This window comes from Peromyscus eremicus, chromosome 3 (assembly GCF_949786415.1).
Source record: "Peromyscus eremicus chromosome 3, PerEre_H2_v1, whole genome shotgun sequence".
In the NCBI taxonomy this organism is placed as follows: domain Eukaryota; kingdom Metazoa; phylum Chordata; class Mammalia; order Rodentia; family Cricetidae; genus Peromyscus; species Peromyscus eremicus.
Window position 1 is genome coordinate 113071113 of NC_081418.1, and position 22075 is coordinate 113093187.

The 22075-nt window shown below is 45.9% G+C and overlaps 1 protein-coding gene across 1 annotated transcript in view; it reads right to left on the reverse strand.

Moving 5' to 3' along the window:
- Positions 1 to 7574: 7574 nt before the first annotated feature.
- Pdzrn3 (PDZ domain containing ring finger 3) overlaps positions 7575 to 22075 on the reverse strand; it is a 233784-nt gene continuing 219283 nt past the window's right edge. The window contains exons 6-10 of the mRNA XM_059258289.1: positions 14896 to 14994; positions 13726 to 13788; positions 11990 to 12091; positions 10781 to 10897; positions 7575 to 10003 (exon numbers count right to left, since the gene is read on the reverse strand). Coding sequence (XP_059114272.1) covers positions 8447 to 10003; positions 10781 to 10897; positions 11990 to 12091; positions 13726 to 13788; positions 14896 to 14994 — 1938 coding nt within the window. The 3' untranslated portion in view covers positions 7575 to 8446. The remainder of the gene's footprint in view (positions 10004 to 10780; positions 10898 to 11989; positions 12092 to 13725; positions 13789 to 14895; positions 14995 to 22075) is intronic.

Sequence of the window (22075 nt, forward strand, 5' to 3'; positions counted from 1 at the left end):
GGTCCCGGTGGTTTCTAATGGGAACATGGTCATTACACATCATGTAGGTATTCAGGAAGTGACTGACCCTGGTGAGGAGGAAGCAGCAGTGATGGGCTGGGAGACAGAAGCAGGTCTCCCTTTTCAGAAACTGGCTTAAAAGAGAGCTAGGAAATGTAGCAATTGATTTCAAAAATTGGTCAAAGAGAAGTCTCCTTTTAAAAGAGCCCCAGAGTCCAGAGAATAAGCCGTGTTCCTAAGTCCTAGCTTAATCCAGCAGCCTCTGGCACAGGTCACACTAGAAGTGGGTTTCTGGATCTCATTTCTCTATCGGAGCCCAGTTCTTCTTATCCATAGACTCTGCTCCAAGACCCAATGGACTTGTTTGAATTGTTTGGCCTGGGAACAGTTGGGCGTTTGCAAAGACCCACACTCCCTGTCTGAATCCTCTGAGGATGGAAAAGCCCCAAATATAGTTTATCAGCCCCTTAGGTCATCTGAGCTAAGATGTGGAGATGACTGTTCTGCCCTTTGAGCTTGGTGGTCTCTGCATGTGAGGTTTTGGAGGCCACAGCAGAGTCAACCACAGTACTTGACACAACAAGGCACCACTAAGGACACCTGTTTGTATGGGTGCACCAGAGAAGCTGTGTGACCCTAAAACCACCTGAACTGCCTTCTTTGTATGCATTCTCTGGATCCAGCTCACCAGAACTGATAATCCTCTGGGGAAAGAGGTGGGGGGAAGGGCTGTAGCTGGTCACAGAGGACAAGGGAAATTCTCCTAAGCCTCTGAGCTAGGTATTGCACGGCAGGAGTCTCATGACAGGAGTTTCAGGGTGAGTATTGCATGGTGCTCAAGGGGAAAGACATCCAAGGACAGGGAAGAAGTTGTTTCTGCTGGTCACCTTGCTTGACTTTGTGGAAGTGAACTGACCAGCCTGCAGGTTGAATCACCTGCTGGGGCTTAGCCATGGGCAGCAATATGGCTCTAAACCCTCCTCCCTGAGCTAGAGATAGGTGGAAGATGGGTGGAAGGTGGGTAGAGATAGGTGGAAGGTGGGTAGAGATAGGTGGAAGGTAGGTAGAGATAGGTGGAAGGTGGGTAGAGATGGGTGGAAGGTGGGTAGAGATGGGTGGAAGGTGGATAGAGATAGGTGGAAGGTGGGTAGAGATGGGTGGAAGGTGGGTAGAGATAGGTGGAAGGTGGGTAGAGATGGGTGGAGGGTGGGTAGAGATGGGTGGAGGGTGGGTAGAGATGGGTGGAGGGTGGGTAGAGATGGGTGGAGGGTGGGTAGAGATGGGTGGAGGGTGGGTAGAGATGGGTGGAGGGTGGGTAGAGATGGGTGGAGGGTGGGTAGAGATGGGTGGAGGGTGGGTAGAGATGGGTGGAAGGTGGGTAGAGATGGGTGGAAGGTGGGTAGAGATGGGTGGAAGGTGGATAGAGATGGGTGGAAGGTGGGTAGAGATGGGTGGAAGGTGGGTAGAGATGGGTGGAAGGTGGGTAGAGATAGGTGGAAGGTGGGTAGAGATAGGTGGAAGGTAGGTATAGATGGGTGGAAGGTGGGTAGAGATAGGTGGAAGGTGGGTAGAGATAAGTGGCTGTCCTGGTTATAGACATAACATGTATCTGATGGAATCATCCAGCTGCTCCCAGGGTGGGGATCGCTGAGCTCCCATCTCAGTGGTGCAGGCTGCCAGCACAGTGGTTAAGTGGGGCTCAGAAATGTCATGTCAGCTGCCCTAATGACCCCATAGCAGCTGACTTCTCCAAGCTTTCCCTCCTTATCTGTGAAATATGAATAGCAATCCCATTCATCCCATAGGCTCTTGATTAAGGGAGTTGGTGCATGTAAGGCATTCAGTGTTATTTCCAGTATGTGTGTTTGATAAACAATATGCTGACTATATTGAGAAGGTATTTATGGTCAAATAGATACCTTCCACACCTTCGTTGGCTTATAAATTCAAGGCACACTGTTTACGGTCATATTTTCTGCCTCCTCAGGACCTTTGCACATGCTGCTTCTTTGCTTGTAATGCCAGCACTCTCCTTTGCCTTAGTGGATAGGACTTCATCTTAGCTCAGTCATCGTTTGTTTCAGACGACCCTCTCTGGAATCAGTGGCTCTTTGGCTGCCCCTGACATCAACCTTCTTGACTTTTAGAATGATTGGTTTACTAATTTCTTTCTCACTGTAAGCTGTCCATGGCTGCAAGCAGTATTGGCTTCTGATGTGGCTCTGAGAGCAAGGGCTGGTCACAATTCTTAGAACTAAGTTGGAGCCATCTGGGATGGCACTGAATAGAGGGGAGCAAATTTGTAATATATATATAATTACCCATTTGGTTATTTTGTGTTCATTCACATGTGCGCCACAGATCAAGTACAGAGGTCAGAGGACAACTTATGGGAATTGGCGCTCTGTCTCTCTGTCTGTCTCTCTGTCTCTCTCTGTCTTTCTCTCTCTCTTTCTCTCTCTCCACCATGTGGGGCCCAGGAATTGAACCCAGGCCACTAGGCTTGGCTGCAAGTACCTTTACCTGCTCAGCCATCTCCATAGCCTTAGACATAGCATGTTTTTGAGGGACACTGGCGACATCTGGCAAATCCATGGGGTTCTTAATGATTTTGGTGAGACTCATTGGATTAGAGAATAAACTTCAACTTGTGAAACCAGAGAAGGGAGGTTCATTATTTCCTCAGCTTTCATTTTCAAACAATGCTAGTGTACTGAGGCTGGCTCCTGCTGGTTAAAAGGAAAACCAAGTTACAGGCCCATCACGTGTCCTCACAGAGCATGCCCTTTGAGGATTATTGAAACTGGGAGCTAAAGGAAAAGTGGACCGTTTACACAGAAAAGTCCATCTGAATAAAACCCAAAGGACCATGCTTTGTTCTCTTAGTGCTCCAGGGGAATTCACATTTAATCAAACTTGAAGACCACAGCATTTGCATGAGAATCCTCACATCTTATTTCGTCTTAGTGATTTCCTGTTAATTAGTTGATGCTCCACAGAAATCTTGAAATGCTCAAATAATTGGGAAGCAGAAATAAAAGCAGGGTGTTTTGATGGCTTACGGCAGAATTCCGTTTGCTTCCTTGGCTTGGGGGCAATTGTGCTAGTGAGTAACCTGTAACCTACTTCTGAAGGCTACAAGTACATAATTATTTGGTTAATTTTCATACTTCAGTTTATAATCCTAATTAGTTCTCCAACTGGAGTTCCCTAGGCGATGTACAGCCCTACCTCAGCATGTTTGGGATTCTTGCTATTTGGAATCTCTTGTTTTCGTGGAAGAGATGAAAAACTTCATGGATGTCTCCTGTTGCTATTTTTGCCCACTGTCATGTGTTCTTGCGAGGGGTCTTAGACTATCCCGTGACTTAGAACTCCAGAGGGAACACGGGAAAGTGCCCGTTTCTTTGAGAGCGGTTTCTTTTATTGGCATCATGGATGTGTTACAAATATAATGAACATAATCAGGGCAATGCTGGGTTGTTTCCTGAGTAGATGGTGGTACAGTGGTGAGATCTGAAGGGCCATACACTGGGAATACCAACTCCAATCACACTTACTGGGAAAAATTCTTTTCCAAAATGTTAAAAAAAAGGTTTTTTTCCTTGATATTTTACATATGTGAGTGTTTTGCTTTCATGTATGTCTATGTATTGTGTGCATGCCTGGGGCTCACAGAGGCCAGAAGAGGGCATCAGATCCTCTAGAACTGGAGTACAGATGGTTCTGAGCTGTCATGTGGGTGCTGGGAATCAAACCGGGGTCCTCTGGAAGAGCAGCCAATGTTAACTGCCGAGGCATCTCTCAAACCCTACATTTTTTATTACATGTAAATGTGTGCATGTATTGGGGGCTATGCGTATGTGAGTGTAGGTGCCTGCACAGACCAAAGGAGGATGATTGATCCCCTGAAGGAGTTACAGGTGGGTGTGAGCCGTCCAATGCGTGTGGATGTTGGAACTAAACTCCATTCCTCTGTAAGAGCAGCAAGTTCTCTTAATGGCCGAGCCATCTCTCCAGCTCTGGGCAAAATTCATATCGTGAGTTTACATTGTTGATAAAAACTACCAACCTTGAAGAACTGACCTAAGAGTTTAGTGATGCAAGCATTTTGCACATAAAGACCTAACACTGTCTATGTTAGTGATGTTCAGTAGAAATATAATGTGGTGCACATATGAAAATTTGGTTGTGTTTGTGGTGCATGTATGTGCTTGTATGTATGTGTGCACATGTGCATATGAGGGTCACTGGTTGATGTCAGTCCTCCATTGCTCCTAAATTAATTTTTGAGACAAGGTCTCTCACTGATGCTAGAGCTTCACTGATTGGCTAGGCAGGCTGGCCAGTGAGCACTGGAGCTCCACCTGTCTCTGCTATCTCTCCCTTCCCCCGCCCCCCACTGCCCCTGACTAAGTTCTACAGTTATAGATGTGAGCCACTGTGCCCAGCTTTTATGTGGGTACTGGGGATTTGAACTCGAGTCCTGGTGCTTCCTCAGCAGGCACTTTACAGACTGAACCATCTCCCCAGCCCCTACATACGGAATTTAAAAGTTTTGTTGTATTCTCAGTTACAAAGTAAAGTTAATTATAATTACGTATTTTACTTACCCCAACATATGTGAAGTTACCGTAATTGCAATAGCAATCACTGAAATTTCCTTAGAAATTATTATAAAACTTTGTATCATTTTGAAAAAGTATGGTAATTTTGAAATCTATTTTCCCAGAACATTTCCATTTGGACTAACCATATTTTATTCACTGATTTTTTTTCTTTTTCTTTTTTTTTAGTGGTGGATATACCACCCATGACCTCATGCTTTGGACTTACCATACATTAACTGTTTAGTAGCTGGCTGTGGCTAGTGGCTACTGGAATGAACAGTATAGCTCTGGGGCTCAGAAAAGATTCATTCTAGGAAGAGTTGAGACCAGAGCTATCCAGACAGTGGAGTGGTATAGTGGAGAACGAGGAGCCTGCATTCATGCTTCCTAAACTTAAGTAGCAATGAGCAAACCATTAGCACAATGCCCTTTAGATTGCAGGCATCAGTGGTTAGCTGAATTTTAATGGTCTCAGAGGCCATGGTGCTCATAGGGAAAATGGCTTCCTTGTTGCTCTTCAGAATAAGGATTTGGTTCAAGCAGTGCTGCAGGATTCAACCACACAAGGACCAAATAAAGAGAAAGAAATGTATAGGGCTCACATTTTTATCCAAACCTGGGCTTCCTATGTGAGTAAGAGTCCATCAGTGGCTCCGAGGGCTACGCAACACTTCCAAAACTGTAGTGCAATTTATTTACATGTTCTATAACCCCCCGCCCCCCACTGCCAGAAGAGAGAACCCTATCAGATGCTTCTCTCAGATTCCCAAACGGGCCCTAGGAGCAGGGCAAGAGGGCTGGTGGAAAGGTGTGTTGGTAACAGTACATGTCTACACGGACCCTAGGGGTTCTCAATGGAAGTTGTCAAGTGTTCACACTCTTACCCTGAGACACCCCTGGATTTTCCTACTAGCTCCGAAAGGCTTGTACCACAAGGCCCTTGGGAGCACAAACTCACATAAGAAATGGTAGATTCATGTTTCCTGGCTTAGACTCACTCTGGGGCATCCATTAGTGAAATGCTTGCAGTTTTTTGGTTGAGAGCGCAGGACGGATGCATGGAAGTTGACTGTTCACATGCTTTACTACCTGTCCCCTGAGTCTGAGCTGCTAAGAGATGTGGGGCCAGGTGCTGAGTTCTGAATTCTCACTTGGTTATTAATGAGCTACCTTGCATTTCTCAGCTTCCTATTTCCTTCTGACTGACACTGTCATGCCTTTTATATTTTATATTTATGTGTTACCTTAGATTAGAGAAACTTCAGACTGCAGTGCAGGTTAGGTCTGAGCACGATGTACAGTTGGAAACCTAGGATGGTAACTTTAAGGTGTTTTTCCTAAGTGTGCAGGCCAAACCCTACATGTGGAGGTATTCTATGAACCCCGATGAGAGGTGCCCCCATTTGTCTTCGACACGTTGTGACACCTTAGGTTCCATCCTAAGCACTCTCTTTGCTCATGTGCCATGCATGCATGCAGCTCATGCCTTGAATGAGAGAAAAGCTATTTTCCACGTAACAGTCACTTGTTTGCTCTTCTGTACTTTCTAGTGACTTGCAATTTACCAGACAGGTGTTTGTGTTCTGTGAAATATCTACTAGAACATGGGAGGTCAGAGTGCTGGGGCTGCAAAGCATCTTGGGAGCTGCGCATGGCACACCACTGAAAACTGAACTCAGGGACTGTTGGGAGTTTATGGCCTAACAGTGCACTTTGCAAAACTTGATTCATCTTACAGAGCTGATTAGAATGATGGAGCAGATGCAATTATCTTAGCAATGCCTGGTTCTAGAAGAGGTAGCAACCAGATATTTCACTGGTGAGGAATCATTATCTCTGTGTTTTATTTTCCTTAATTATTTTATTACAAGTGTATTGTGGGATATTTGTACACTGTGTGAAGATGTATTGCTGTGATGGGTACAATAAAAAGCTGAATGGCCAATAGCTAGGCAGGAGGTCTAGGCGTGATTTCCAGGGAGAGAAAGGAAGAGGAAGAGGACTCCAGGTACACAGGAGACGCCAATGAGATACAGAACAAGTTGGAGGTACAGAATGAAAGGAAGGTCAAAACCCATGTGGTAGACTGTAAATTAAAAAAAAATTATCAGTTAACTTAAGATATAAGACCTAGTTAGGAACAAGCCTAAGCTATAGTCAAGCTTTCATAATTAATAATAAGTCTCCATGCCATTATTTGGGAGCTGGCTGGTGGGACAGAGAAAGACTGGTTACACAAGTGTAACTAGTAATTAGTCTTAAGATTCCAGCCCCAAAGGAGGGATTTGGGCTCAAAAGGAGTCTGTGCGAGGAAATTGTTGTCTGAGATGCCTAAAACACCTTGCCATTTCAATCAAAATTTTAATTAAATCAGTGAGTAAACCAGATGGCTGGTGTGATGGCAAATAAAAATGATGCCCTTCCTAATCTTATCTTTATTTTCATTTTTCAGTGGGCATTATAGCTGAAATTGATATAAACACGGTAATTAGGGAACCCTGATAGCAAGTTACTCAAGACCTTGACAGTCACAGAAACCTAAAAGAAACCTGTTTCCAAGCCCAGCTACTTTAGTGACCTCTGCTAATGCTGTGAAACTATTGCCTGGTGGACAGATACATCTCAGAGATGGAAAGCTGGACAAGATGTTTGCTAGAATGGGCAGAGAGTAGTGTTTGTCCTTGTAAACACAATCCTGGCCAAGACGCTTGCCCACAAGCTTTCCTATTTGTAGGATACTGGGCACGGTGGAAGTGTGCTGGGAGGCAGGCTGTCAAAGCCCAGGAGTATATGGTATATTTGATTCCCTACTCCTTGCCACCAGACCTTATTTTTTCACCTGTCACTGGGCTCTAGGCTGGATGAAGGGATCAGACAGTTTGGAAGACTTAAGAAGCAGCAGGTGATGCCCCAGGCAGGGGTCAGGAATTAACACTGTAAAATAAGCACCCATGCCAACACATATCAAATAGAAAATAATAATTTATTTTAACTTCATTTTACTTGATGTTTGTAACTAATCATGATTCTGTGAACTTGCTTGGTTAAGTCTGTCCCTTCCAATCTACAAAGCAAAGGTCTACAACGATGAGCACTTAAAACTCCACAAACTGTCTCCATCCACAACTTTCCTGTACATGCAAATTCTTCCAACAGGCGGCAATATTGGCAAACATGCTTTAAGCGTCCATACAGCTGCAGGAAATTTTGCTTTCTGTTAAAACCTTGACACTCTCCTTGGGAACCTTAACCAGAAAAATGTTAAAAATGGATATCCTGACTGGAAACATTGCTAGTTTGGGTGTGGGTGTGTGTGAAATCACCAAGCAGACTTTGGCGGGTTTACGTTGAAACCACAACTGATATAAGATGTATGAGTGAATGGTGACTTGTATGAAACACCTTTCAGCGAAGTGACATTACAAAATAGGGTCCCATTAAAAATACATACTGGCAGTTGCACTTTGTGTTTTAGGCAGAAAAAAAGCGTGTTTAACCTTCTTTTATATGAATATAGTTTAAACAAATTATTCTGTGAAAGTATGCTTAATAAAAGATCTTTTGGAAATTTTAAACACTTTATGAAAAAGGTTAACAAGTAAAAAATTACCATTGCTATTTGAAAAAAAGCTGCTTGTTAATATTGCCTTCTAAGAGAGTAAGGGTGCATTTTTCCCTCCACTGAAAACAGAGCCAGGACACCCAAAGTTGTAGGAGTGGCAAATTTAGACTATCAACATGATGGCCGGGCTTATATATACAAAAACTTGCCGCTTTGAACGAGGCAAGGATGTCTACCCCAACGGTAGCGGTCTCTCGTCTGTACACAGGGAGAGTTACACAGTAGTCACCGACAGGAAGGAATTGTATACCCTAGTGCCGTCTGGCGATTTTGTGCCATGGGTTAAGAGTTCTTGGATGGTCATCCAATTGTCAAAGATCTTTTTGTTCCTCTTCTTCATCATCTTTTTGTGGCTCAGTTCCAGGATGTTCATCTCCTTCCTGTCGTCGGCCGCCTGCTGTTCCTTCAGACAATCCAGCCTGCTCTGCATCATAAACTCGCGCCTCCGCCTCTGCTCCTTGGCCTTCACCAGATGCTGTTTGCGCTCCTCCTTGCTCCAGTAGCGCCCCATCTTCATCTCACTCATGGCGTCATCATCGGTGGTCAGGCCGCTGCGTTCCTCCCGGATCTTCAGCGCACGCTCCCGCAGCAGCCGGTCACGCACCGGCCTTTTGGTAATGTAGCGTGTCCCGTCGCTGCGGATCTTCACTTTCCACTCCATCCTGGGTTCGGCCGAGTTAGAGGAGTTCAAGTCCTTGCACATGCTCACCAGGCTCATCTGGCTTTGCGCATACTCCACGGCTGACTTCTGTTGGATCAGGTGCATGTAGCTCTGGTAGTGCTGTGCGTGCGCTGGGATGTGCGCGTGCTTGTACGGGGAGTGGTGGTATGAGGGCAGGTAGGCACTGCCCAGCTTTGGGCTGGCGGTGGGACTCCTGCTGCCATCGCTAACTCGGCGCTCTTTGCTCTCCAAGGCCTGGCTGGGGTCCAGCTCTTTGGCGCTAGGGCTGTAGCTTGGGGTGCTTATTTCAGGATCCTCGGTGATGGCGAGCAGATTCTTGGGGGACGGCCGGTAAGCTTCGACGCTGGCCGCGGCCCCTTCGCTACTTCCCTCAGCCACCCTCCGCAAGGAGTTGTCTGGGGAGATCTCCAGGGTGAGTGGGGTACTCCGGCAGCTCTCCCCAGTGTTGTAGGCGCTCGAGCTATCCTTGTCTGACTTCTCGGGCAGCTCGGTGATGTCCGAGAGCTCATGGCGGCGCACGTCCACGCTGGTGTTGTAGTTGCGGAAGCCACTGTGGTGCAGCATCCAGGACTCGCGGTACTGCTCCTTCAGCTGCTGCATCTTGTGCGCACGCACGATGCTCAGGCACTCCAGCTCGATGCTGCGCAGCTCCTCGTTGAGGAGCTCCAGCTCCTTGTCCACACTCTCAGGGTCGCTCTTGGCAGCCGTGTCCACCGGGCTGCTGGGGTAGTACAGGCTGTAGGGGTTGCTGCTCTGCACCTGACACTTGAGCTCCAGCAGCTCGCGGAAACGCTCACACTCATCTACTGGGATGCCCAGGTAGTCCACATCGGTACAGTCCGCAGAGATGAAGGATTCATTGCTGAAAGGCAGGTCGCCACTGCCTAGGGTGTCCTGGCTACAGGTCAGCTTCCTCTGGCCCGCCAGCGGGTTGGAGGACGCCGTGGCGTCTTCGCCGTTGTTCTCCTGTTCCGAGCTCTCGTCGTTGCGGGTGCTCTCATCCGTCCGACCCACGCCGCTGTCTTTCTCGTGCTGGTTGGATAAGATGGTGGCTGTGTCTGTGGTTCCACCATCTTCTTCATGCTTCTTCTGTATCAGAGAAAAATGACAAGAACAACCGGTTCATGGTGATGGGACTCTGGGGGAGGGGGGACAGGTACCCAGTGTGACCTTTATGTGCAGGACAGGAGTTTTGGATTGAGTTCTAATTTCCCAAGGCTGACCGGCAGCATTTGAATGACCCAGGGCCCAGGAAGTGGCCAGCCCTACCTCTGTGCATCTGGGCAGGTGCTTAATTCTCATTTTTTCAGTCTATATAATAGGGAAGATAGTATCAGTTATCCCAATAACTAACTAGTACAGGAACCGGTACACAGGAAGAATGCATAAGCACTTGTAAGAGACTCAACAAGTGGGTAATTAGGACTCTGACAGTGGCATGAGAGGGAGCTGCAGGGCTCTGAGCAGCTCAGGTTAATCACAGAATTGCTTTACTTTCAAAGGCATGACTTAATTTTCTCTGATCTCAGTAAACACTGATGCATATGTTTTCCTGGCGAACACCAGGCTAGTGGTATCAATGTCTCTGCTTTGTTTCTTTCCAACCATAAATGCATCATAATCTAGATGAGGTGGTATGTGCCTGTAATCCCAGCACTTGGGAGCTTGACTGCTATGAGTTTGGAACTCACTATGTAAAGGATGTGGTAATTTCCGAGGAAGAGCTTGGGGAGGGAACCCATCAGCTTGCATCCCCTCATGCTCAATCAGAAAAGCTTTTAGGCAGGGATTTTCTGATGGTCTTTACCATGGTGGAGGGTGCGAGCGCTCCTCAGTGGCAGTGGTGTGGGACTACCCGGCTTTTACCTGTTGGAGCACACTGGCTGTGAACTGCATGGCCTGGTGATGTTGCTCCTCAAGCATGTCCATGTGTAAGTCATCCAGAAAGTCATTCCTGTCGTCATCCATCCAGCCCTCGTCCAGCTAGGAGAAGAATGGCCAACACACACACACACACACACACACACACACACACACACACACACACACACGAGAGGCTTTATTATCAGCTTGAACTTAGAATCACCATAGAGACACATCGATGGCATAGAGTAGGTATGTCCAGAGAGGGTTAGCTGGAGACGGAGGAACCCCTCTGAACTTGGGCAGTGGTCATGGAACAGAAGAAATCAAGCTAAGCACCAGATTCATCTCTCTCCTTCATACCCCACTTTCCTTTACCTGCCATGCTGGACCGTACCCTCCAACTGAGTCAAAATAAGCCCCTCTTTCCTGATGTTGCTTTGGGTGGGTATTTTGTCACAGCAAGGAGAAAAGTAACTCATTTAACAGGCCATAGAAAAGCTTTCTTTCAAGGAGGGACATTATGTTCAGAAATAGGAGCTGCAGGGCTCTCTCCGGAGTAGTCACCAAAATGCAGGTACTCTACAGCAGTGGTTCTCCGCCTTCCTAATGCTGCGACCCTTTAATATAGTTCCTCACATTGTGGTGACCCCCCAACCATAAAATTATGTCATTGCTACTTCATAACTGTAATTTTATTACTGTCATCAATCATAATGTAAATATCTGTTAAGTAACTCCCAAAGGGGTCATGACCCACAGGTTGAGAACTTCTGCTCTATAGGCTGGAAAAACTACCTCCCCACTACCCTACTCCACACTGGAGAAGCTTCTAAAACTTCCTCCCCTGCTTTGCCACTTTTTTATCCAGACTCACTGGTTAATGCTGTTAGTTACTGTTTGAAAGACTCAACTCCTTTCGTTTTGATTTCCACCCTCCGCCCCCCAATGTGCTAATCAGTGGGCCTTAGCTCCAGGCTGGAAGGGGCATCTGTAAATCCTGCTAGGATTCTTTCATTAGTCAGACTGATGGGGCCTGGCCAGGTGGTTAAACTTTTGAGTGGATCCCACATCACGACAGGTTCAACTGCCTTCCAGGCGGCAAGCACCTTTAAGCTCAGATGCGACACTCTGACATTGTTCTGCAAGGTTGGAGAGTCTGGTTTTGACTACAGAAACCCTACCTATTTAATCCCTAGGACATTGACTTACCTGGAGTTCAGGCCTTGCAATCAGCAACGAAAAGTTCTTGTTCTCTTCACTGGTTAGAAGAGCCACAGCCTCTTCACGGTTCTGCACTTCTATCCCATTAATCTAAAAGCACAAGGACAGGTGGGGACGGGTAGAACGGGACATGACTGGATGGAGCGGCAGCTTCCTGTCTTGCTTCAGAATTGCAGTCGCCACCACTCACAGTCATAACAAGGAAATTCCATTTAGCTTTTAAAGAGTGCTGATTTTTAGCAAAGAAAGGCCTTGCTTAGCTGGAGGCAGCCATGATGTGGAGGACCCAGATGATCCAGGAAATCCCTGCTGCTCAGGACACATCTGAGCCCTGGAATCTCATATTTCGGAGGGAGGATAAGTAAGAAATATAAAACAGACATTTCCTATATATAACAGGGGAGAGAAGCAAGAGGATGGCTGCTGGGATCATGAGGAGTGGAGACCGGGAAGGGCGTGTATGCGTGGACTGCGCATGCCTAGTTTAACAGGCTGGCTAGAGAGTCAAGTGGGAAGGACTCTCGCTCACCTTCACTGCGCATGCGTAGTTTAACAGGCTGGCTAGAGAGTCAAGTGGGAACGATACTCTCACCTTCACACTGACAACCCTGCGGCCGGCTGTCGGCCTGCGTGCCTCAGCAACTTTTGAGTTCTGCAAATTTTAGTTCCTGGGCTGATATTCCTCCAGGGATACCACGGCAGTCCCACTGACCTGGAAACTGAGCCCTTCATCTGACTTTGCCACTTTATGTCAAAGAACCAAGAGGCGGCAAAGTGGAGATACTACTGGTTGTCATTATCCAATTTGATTACATAGTGATGACAGGGATATCTGCAACTCAGGCAAGGCTCTCTCTGAGGCACCCTTACTACTTCTATTTCTTGTTTTCAATTAGAGAAAACTGTAGCAACAAAAGTAAATATGCTGAGGATTAGGGCCCTTGGTGTGAAGGCCTGGGTCTCTTTCCTAGGGAAACTCAGCTAGCTACCAAGGCTCTGGATAAAGGCGGGAGAAATAGAATACAGAGTGGTTGTATGTACAACCAAAACTGCACATAGTGGCATATGAAATGAGAAAAATAAACTAGTAGACTAGAAACATGAAGATAAAAATGAGAAGAGATAGAAAGCCAAGCCTGTGGGACACAAGAAAGCCAAGGCTCTCTGACCCTACACACAACTGCAGGGCTAGATATGTAGCCCAGAGGATAGAATGTTTGCTTGGCAGGAACGTGTTCCATCCTCAGCACCACATTAAACCAGGTGTGCAAGAGGCAGAGGCAGGAGCATCAGAAGTTTGGGTCATCTTTACGTAGTAAGTTTGATACCAACAAGGTACACGAACACCCTCCCCCCTTTAAAAAAAAAGATTATAGCTGAAAGAAAGAAGTAAGCAGTCTTATTTTGCCTGCATGGAATAACAGGATTCAAGGTAGACGTTACCCTTAGAACTGAGTTCACAGGACAGGTAAGCAGTGAATTCTGAAATTTTATACTTCTCAGAGGTATTCAGTCCAAAATATGGGACAGCTGGGTCTGTTCTCATTTCGCCCTTTGCACGTGATTGGCTAATTAGTCTTATTCACAAACCACACAGGGTTGGACTGCACAGCTGAATTTCTGATTCCTGTCCTTAAATCTCTCCTGCATTGACAACCTCAGGCTCCTTACTCCTGGAACTCATTTGTTTGCTGCAGATAAGCATCCTGGGTAAGGGAACCTACCTGGATGATTCGGTCTCCTTCACGGATGCGTCCATCCTTGGCTGCAATGCTGTTAGGGTCGATCTGAAATGCACAGCGGACACCTCAGCACAAACACAGGCACTTTCCAAAGGCCATCTTTAACATACCGCCACACCCACCCCTGCCTTTCTGTGCTGCACAGGTTTACACACAGGACTTAGCATCGGGCACAGGGAGAAACGGACTGATCTGTCCCATGCCCTTCCCAGGGCCTCTCAGAACCCTGCCTGGCAGTGCTGTGACCAAGGACTGGGGTCAGAGCTGCAGAGCTGAGCTGGTGAAGAGGCAAAGGCGACTCTCACTGGACACAGAGTAATCAGAAGCAGGTCAGTGACGTGGGGTAGGTGAAGGGGTCCCCCACAGGTATACCGTCTGGCAGCCCGACCTTTGGTGGGTTTACATCAGCCCTCTGTGGTTAAATTTTGGAAGATGGCTTTAAAAGTGAAGTGTATAATTGGGGCGAGTGAGACTGAGGCTGGCAGGGGTGCCCTACACATGCTGATGTGACATGCGAAGCTTGGTAGGTGGTGCTTATCCAGTGAGTTAACTGTGAAGTCTATAGCAGATACAGCTTTTGGCTGAGCCCAGAGAGACAGAGTTGATGTCTTCAGGAAATTGGGTTTCTGCAATTACAAGGAAGGATGCATGCATAGGGAAGTATTCATATTGAAATCCATTCCTCTACTCTGTCTCTTCTAGAAAGATCACTGCATCCTTCATCTGTGTACTTTGCTAAGTCCACATTAAGTTATATTGCATGTATATGAACTCAACTGTGTATACTATGACAGGGAGGCAGGAGAGAGACTTTAAAATATATAAGCCATTCTGTCTACCATTGCACTTGAGTTGGGAAATGTGAGGCTGCTCTTCCCTCGGGGGTGAGCACACAGACCATGTAAACGACTCCATTTTATGGTTGGTTTGTGGCTTCTCAAGGGTAATTTTGCCTTATGTACCGACATTAGAACTTAACTTCTGTGTAAAGATGTGACTCCACGGAGTGCGATGGAAGGGGCATGTGTTCTGTATCTTCCCAAAGATATTCTTGAGGAGCTGGGTCTAGGGTGTGTGAACAAATACAAAGAAAAACAAAGGCCCAGCCCTTCTGGCTCTGAGAGTCTAATTTTCAAACCTTAGCTTTCGTACCTCACTTATGTAAATCCCTATGTCATCTTCATCGTCCGTCCGGTAGCACACGGTGAGGCCCAGCTTGTCCTGGCTATTCATCCTGTAGAGGCCCACTTCCTAGACAAAGAAAACCTTCTCTGTGAGACTCCAGCAGGCCAGGAGCATGTCAAATGCTTTGAAAATATTTGGTTTAAATGATGAACTGGATTTCTTTGCATTCAACTGTGTAGAGCCAGTTAACTTACTGAACAAAAAGTGATTATGGACATGGGATCAATGCCCTGGGCATTTCTGACCTCTCAGTCAATATAAAGTCATTTTGAAAATAGTTATTTTATTGATCCTCCCCAAGAAAAATTACCCATATTTCAGTCAGCGTCAAGACCTCAGGGGTAGGGCTTTTAAAAAGCATTCTTTCAATGTCTGCCACAAACAATAATATTTCCACACCCTGAACACTCCAGCCACTTGGGTACAAATGTTTCCAGCATGTTGGGTTAGATTATCTCACGCTGTGCCCCTTAATATGCACAGGCATAGAAGTTGCAAACAGATTACGCATAAATTGATCCAAGAAAGGAGAGTAACGTGATAGTGTGCAATTAATGCCTTCTATAACAGCTGTGATATTTACAGTCGAAAATTAGTTTCAGCCACTGTTACTGCAAATTAAATAAGATAAAAAGCAAACTGAACCCAAGGCTGGGACACACGATGACAGGCGATGTTATTGTTTGTGCCAATTAGTCTGCACTTCTGAATGAAGTCAGAGCTCTGAAAGTCTTGGGAGCTCCGGGAGGACCCTTCAGGTTCTCTGCTAGTGTTTACAAGCCTACTCACCCTGCCGCTCCCTCTGCCAGTGACTCATGTGGGCTTTGCGCAGCTGCAAGCTGGGGGTCAGTTTGAAGGACCACCTGCTAATAAGTTGTCCAGCCAACTCTTCGGTCTGATTTTTTTTTTTTTTATGGTTTTTGCTGGATAACCAGGAGGGTGGGAAGGGCTCTGAGATGAGGTCTTCAGGCTACTCTGTCAGAGCCACTTCCAAGTGGCATCTCTAGAGGCCTTTCCTGGGATGTGGGGAAGGGCACAGCGGTCTTTGTGGAGACAGCCTTTCCTTATGAAAGACAGGGTGCTCAACACTACTGATACTTTCAAAGCAGAAAAACAGGAGGTGTAAAGGCTCTGGACCAGTGTGGTCAAAGCCTTGAAAATGGGAAAGAAAGAAGGAAGGTGAATGTGGACATGGGGCTGGGACAGAACAGGTGGCACTCTATAGGCCAGGGCAAGGAGCTTGGCTTTAGGTTTAGGTGGGCACTGCCCTGCTCCGATGGACTTTTCACTGGCTGACCTGTCCCATATAAAATGATTATGAACGCAGGCATATATGCAAATCCCCAGTCTATCTTCATTTAGAAGCTTTATCACGGGCTTGTTGATGTGCCTAAGTCTTTGTTTGCTCACTAGCACACATAGGGCAGGGAGATGAGGCACACAGTGCTCCCAGCACTGTGTGGCAGTTTAATAATTGTGTTTGGGTCACAACAAGGAACCAGTGGTTACAACAAGCTGTTTGTGCAGAGTGCCCCTCCTTAATAAGATGCTGTTAGTTTATTTTCTGATCACTGATATGTTAATTAATTCAGTGACTTCCTAATGATAGCTCTTACAATATGGTAAATTCTCATTAAATGAAACTCTTAATTTCCGATGCTTTAGTTGCATTAGATGGAAATTTCCTTCCTTGTTTGTGAGTGTGCTAGTCAGGCTGGTTTTAAGGGGTGTATTTAATCACGAGGGTAATCTCCAGATCCTTTGGAATAACAAGTTTTCACCCCACAAATACAAGTGGTACATTCTATGTTTCAAACACCTCTCAGGCACCCCCATTGGGTTGTATTGTGACTGAGACTGTGCCACAGGGATCCTTTCTTGGGCCTTCCCGAGTGGACACTCTGAATCAATAAAATTTCATGATTAGTGGCTCAGGTCCCCCTGGACAGGTCCCGATCCAATGCTGCCACTGAGCCTTGGGCTTTTATTTGCAGGACCCATTTGGTCTTGGAAGAGGTTGACCAGAAAGCAAGACCATAGGGAAGACTGGAGGGAGACAGAGAGAGAGAACCAGTGTGGAAATTCCACTTCCAGTAGGATCCAGTGTGCCTTACACCCCTTGAACTCGGCTTCATGGTCACAATGAAGAACTCAAAGAAGTTAAGGGAAGTGTGTAGAAAGTTCTAGGACATTTCCTGATAACCAAAGGCACGGCTGCTTAACAAAGGTGGTGCAGGCCATATGTCTGTAGGGCCAGTTAAATACTCCTGTACCGGTCAGTCACAGACACACAGCCAGGCCATCACAGACCCACAGCCAGGCCATCACAGACCCACAGCCAGGTAGTCACAGACCCACAGCTAGGCAGTCACAGACCCACAGCTAGGCAGTCACAGATCCACAGCGAGGCCGTCACAGACCTACAGCGAGGCCGTCACAGACCTACAGCGAGGCCGTCACAGACCCACAGCGAGGCCGTAACAGACCTACAGCAAGGCAGTCACAGATCCACAGCTAGGCAGTCACAGACCCACAGCTAGGCAGCCAAGCTTGCCCTTGGGGTCTTCTATTGGGCCAGGCATGACTCGGACACACGCTCTGAGTGGCATATGAGACCAGGAAGATGTTTGGAAGTCATATCATAGAAAGGAACTATGTAGTGGATTAGGGGTTTCTGGGTAGAAAGAAAGGACTCATAAGAAAGGGGATAGTTGGTCCTCTACTACACTGAAAAGGATTAGCTTCACCTATCCTGGTACCCTAATGTCAAGTCTTTAGCACATGATTTTGATAATACCTATCCTGAAAAATACCTCTTTGCTTTTTTAGGCCAATGCTTTAACTGACAAAATTAGAGAAGTATTAAGCTAAAAGATTTTAGTTCATATTACTGCTGGTCTGATTTTGTTCTTTCTTGTCCTTATCAATTTGTGTTCAAAGCAGGGGGAGATTTTTAGCACAAATTTTCAGGCTGGAGTTGAAAATACTAAAGAGACGGCTCAGCGGGTAAAACATTTGCTATGGAAGAATGAGGACCTGAGTTCAGTTCCTTAGCAGCCATATAAAAGCTGAGTGTGTGGCTGGGTGTGTTTTTGACCATAGCACTGGGCTGGCAGAGATAGGAAGACCTGGAAGCTTGCTGGCCAGCTAGTCTAATTGAAAGAGTGACCTCCTTAAAAAAAAAAAAAGGTAATTATAGAGAAAAGAAAACACTGGAAGCTGACTTCTGACCTCTACCCATGAGTGCACATACTCAGAAAATATCCTGAAAAAATTTACAGTATTTTCCAAATCAAGGACCACTCATGCATGTGCACGCAAAACTCTTGATGTGTTGCCATTAACTGGACTTTCAGTGAGCAAGTTGGGGTTGGCTATACCTTCCCTGAAATGCAGCAACATCTCGAAGTTCTTGAGTTGAACCTTGACATCATGTGGCCACATGGAAGACCTCACATCTGACCTTATGGGTTTGCTCATAATTAAAATAGAAGTGGGTTAAAAATATTGTCCTAAAATTACCTTTGGACTTTATGTATACGGCATCTATGAAACATAAATGAACTTTATGTTTAGACCTGCTTCCTAGGTAAACCTCATTGTTTACATGCAAATATTTCAGAATCTGAACACTGCTTGTCCCAAGCATCTGGGATGCAGGGTGCTCAACCTGAAACAGATGCTACAATAGCTACTGTTTCATAGTTTGCATGGTAGAGAATAAGGTTCTCTTACTATAGTCGCTCCCAGTTAGGGCTATTTTTAGAACACATGGTCCCTCACAACAGCAGACTGAGGTAGAGATTAACACTGTGCTTAGCCTTTGAGCCTTGCTACCAATTCTCCCAGGACAGATTTTCATGGAGACAGTCCCATTCTCAGTTTGGCTGGATATCACTGAAAGGCTGTGGAGGCCAGACTCCATTCTTTTACATGGGTATGTGGTCCACCTGGCTCCAGAAATGAGACACAGATCCTCAGCCAGGGGACAGCAGGGGAGGCACCTGCCCTGAATACTTGCCTTGATGTCAAAGTTCTCTCTTCCACACCCACTTGAGTTGCCTTTGAAACAAAACCTTACAACTTGATCATTAAGTACAAGAATGGCAGCAGTATTCCTGTTGAAGGATGGAACTGTGGGAGCAATTTTACATCTTGCTCCAAAATAATTTGGGGTAGGAGATGAGCCAGTGCTGGCAACATACATGGCAAGTAACAAGCAAGAGCATCTGGGATTTAGGAATATGCTTGGCCTTAGTGTTAAATATCATGGCTTGGGCTGTCTTAGTTCCTTGCTTTATCTGGACATTCTTAGAAACTCTAGACACAAGTCTCTGATAAAATTACCTTCTAGAAGGCACAGGACACTGCTTAACCTCAATTACTGTTTTTCCAGGATGGATCTCCAGCCCAGAGAAGAGTCTGTGGCTAAGCCAGAGTGACCTTAACAGGTTTTTGATGATCTTGAGAGAAGGAAGGATAAGATTCCTGCTGTCTTCGTATCTGCATAGATTCATGTTTTACCTTGACTTGATGATGACAGGGAGATGTTCATAGCTAAATAATGAATTATACAACATCAGCAGCATCCAGCCTCACCATGGAGGCATGGTATGTTCTTGACAAAATTGAACGAGCTTGAGATTTTAAGGCAGAAGAAAGATCTAATGAAAACTTAAGCTTGGCTCGGCCACTAACCAAAGTGCCAAGTTCTCTTGAACAAACTTCAGCCACTTTACTCTTCTTAAATGAGACTTGGTGAAAGCCAAATTTCCTCCAGGTTACTGGGCACTTGGTCAGTTTTCAACATTGATTTCTGCTCCTGAGGCAGCCTAGACTCATTGGGCTCATAGCTGAAGGCATAGAGGGTATCAATACATAGCTGTTGCGGTGATGGAGATAGGATTTCAAAGAAGACCATTAATCAAACAGGTATGAATAATGCATCAGCATTAGCTGGATTATACCAGCCCCATCTGTGGTATCCTGTTGCTTACTGGTCTAGATGGACTATTTGATAAAAATGAGTGGCTGAGTCTGACATTTCAGATGAAACTTACATGGTATTCCAATTAGCGGTATTAAGAGGGCTGCACCCCCCTCATGATTCAAGGTCTTTGTTTCAGCCTCAGTGAATTAAACTGGAAGATACCCTAAACCTAACTCAAATGGTTTATTCCCCTCTGAGAAGCTCAGTCACTCCTTTATAATTTCTCACTTTCCTGGACCAGGATGGCTGCCAGGTATCAAAACTGTTCCTATATGTATTCACGCCGTGTCATGGGACACAGTGATGTCTCTAACAAGATCACAGTTTTACTTAAGACCTCATATCAAAATATTTATTTCTCCCTTCAGTAAATATTTAGGTGCCAAAATATTGGATAGACTCTTCCAGACACTGTCTGGGAGTGAGCAATGGAAGAGTCAGCTCTTGCATGGAGCTTATACTCTAGCGGGGTCATCAGACAGGAAGCAGATGATGGCGCTGTTGGTCCAGAAACCTTCTCTCAGAGGTGTGCTACTAGGCAAGACTGAACTCTATCCATCAAGGTCCTGGTTTTAGGTGGATATATATACAAAGAAAGAAACTTGAAGATCCTTATGATACTTGGAAAGTCAAGAGGAGGCCGACTCAACCAGAACAGGGCATGCCAGTTTCCTCAAATGAGCGCTCACCTTTCTGTCTGTCTGTCTTTCTTTCTCTTTTATTTTATTTTATTTTTTGTTTTGAGACAGGGTTTCTCTGTGTAGTTTTGGTTCCTGTCCTGGATCTCACTCTGTAGACCAAGCTGGCCTCGAACTCACAGAGATCCTCCTGGCTCTGCCTTCTGAGGGCTGGGATTACAGGCGTGTACCACTGCCACCTGGTGAGCATTCACCTTTTGCTTCACAGCTTTAATGAGAAATTTCCAGATTGGTTACAGTCTCCCATGGTACCTCCAGGACCATCCCAATTCCTGTCTGGTCTACTTCTGTTATTCTGAGAAATCAGAATCATTCAGACATATTTCCCCCCAGCCCCCTCAACCCCGTCAAAACTGTAGCTGGCCTTTCCTTCCTGGTCTCCTAAGGATATCATCAAAACAATACAGGTGACAGCAGCTTCCCAGGCTGGATAGGACGCCACTGCAGAACCACGGGGGAAATTAAAACAATAGAGCACGGGAAAAAAGCTTCATCAGACATCTATTTTCTTTTTTAATTGCCTGCAGGAAGACCTGGAGCAGGTGTTCAGTACCTGAAAATTCAGGGGTAATTATTCGGTTGCTCAGCTCTGGGGTATACTTGGGAACAAGCCCTTTAACGCTAAGCAATTTCACAATAACAGGGATTTGACACTTACCTAAATATGATCATTTTGTGTACTTTAAAAGGAAGAACATCTGTTTTCCCCTCTGCATTGGCTTTGATAACATCCCAACACACTCGTATATATTTTCCTCACACATAACAGGCATAGATCGGTTGTTCTTTTTATCTCATTCAACTTGGGTGATGAGTATTACACTGAGAATGTGCTTTCTACTTGAAGACAAACCTGATCTCTCTGAAATCAGATCCAACATCTGGAACAAGACAGGTGGGGACCTAGCAGAGACACTGCCAGCAGGTCTGAGAAATCCTTTGAGGAGCAGAGATGGTATTTGTGTATCCTCTGAAAACTAGGTCTACTGTAGTAAAGTCAGATCTTAGCAGGGGCTTGTTTGTTGACCCCCTTAAACGGACAAGTAAACTTGTCTTGGTACCCCTCTACAGATGTACCCTGGCCACAGACTAGAGGTCTAGCCATCGATCTCTACTGGAGATTCCCTACAGTGAACCTCAGTAAGACCCTAAATGCTTCCACCTCTCTTATGCTGCTGTAAGAGAACACCGGGGGCTAGGGACTTTATTCAGAACAGAGGTCTTTTTCTTGTACCTTATGGTTTGGGAGGTACAAAAGGATGCTGCTGGCATCTGCTTGGCTCTATCACAGCATAGCAGAGGGTACCATGGCAGAGTCATGTTTGAGAGGGAGAGAATGTATGATAGAGTAGGAAGCAAGAGACCAAGTCTGGGGTGACTCTACTTTGTAACAATCCTCTCCCATCAAAACTGATGCATCTCATGAGGCTGTCTTTAATCCCTTTAAAGGCAAAGCCCC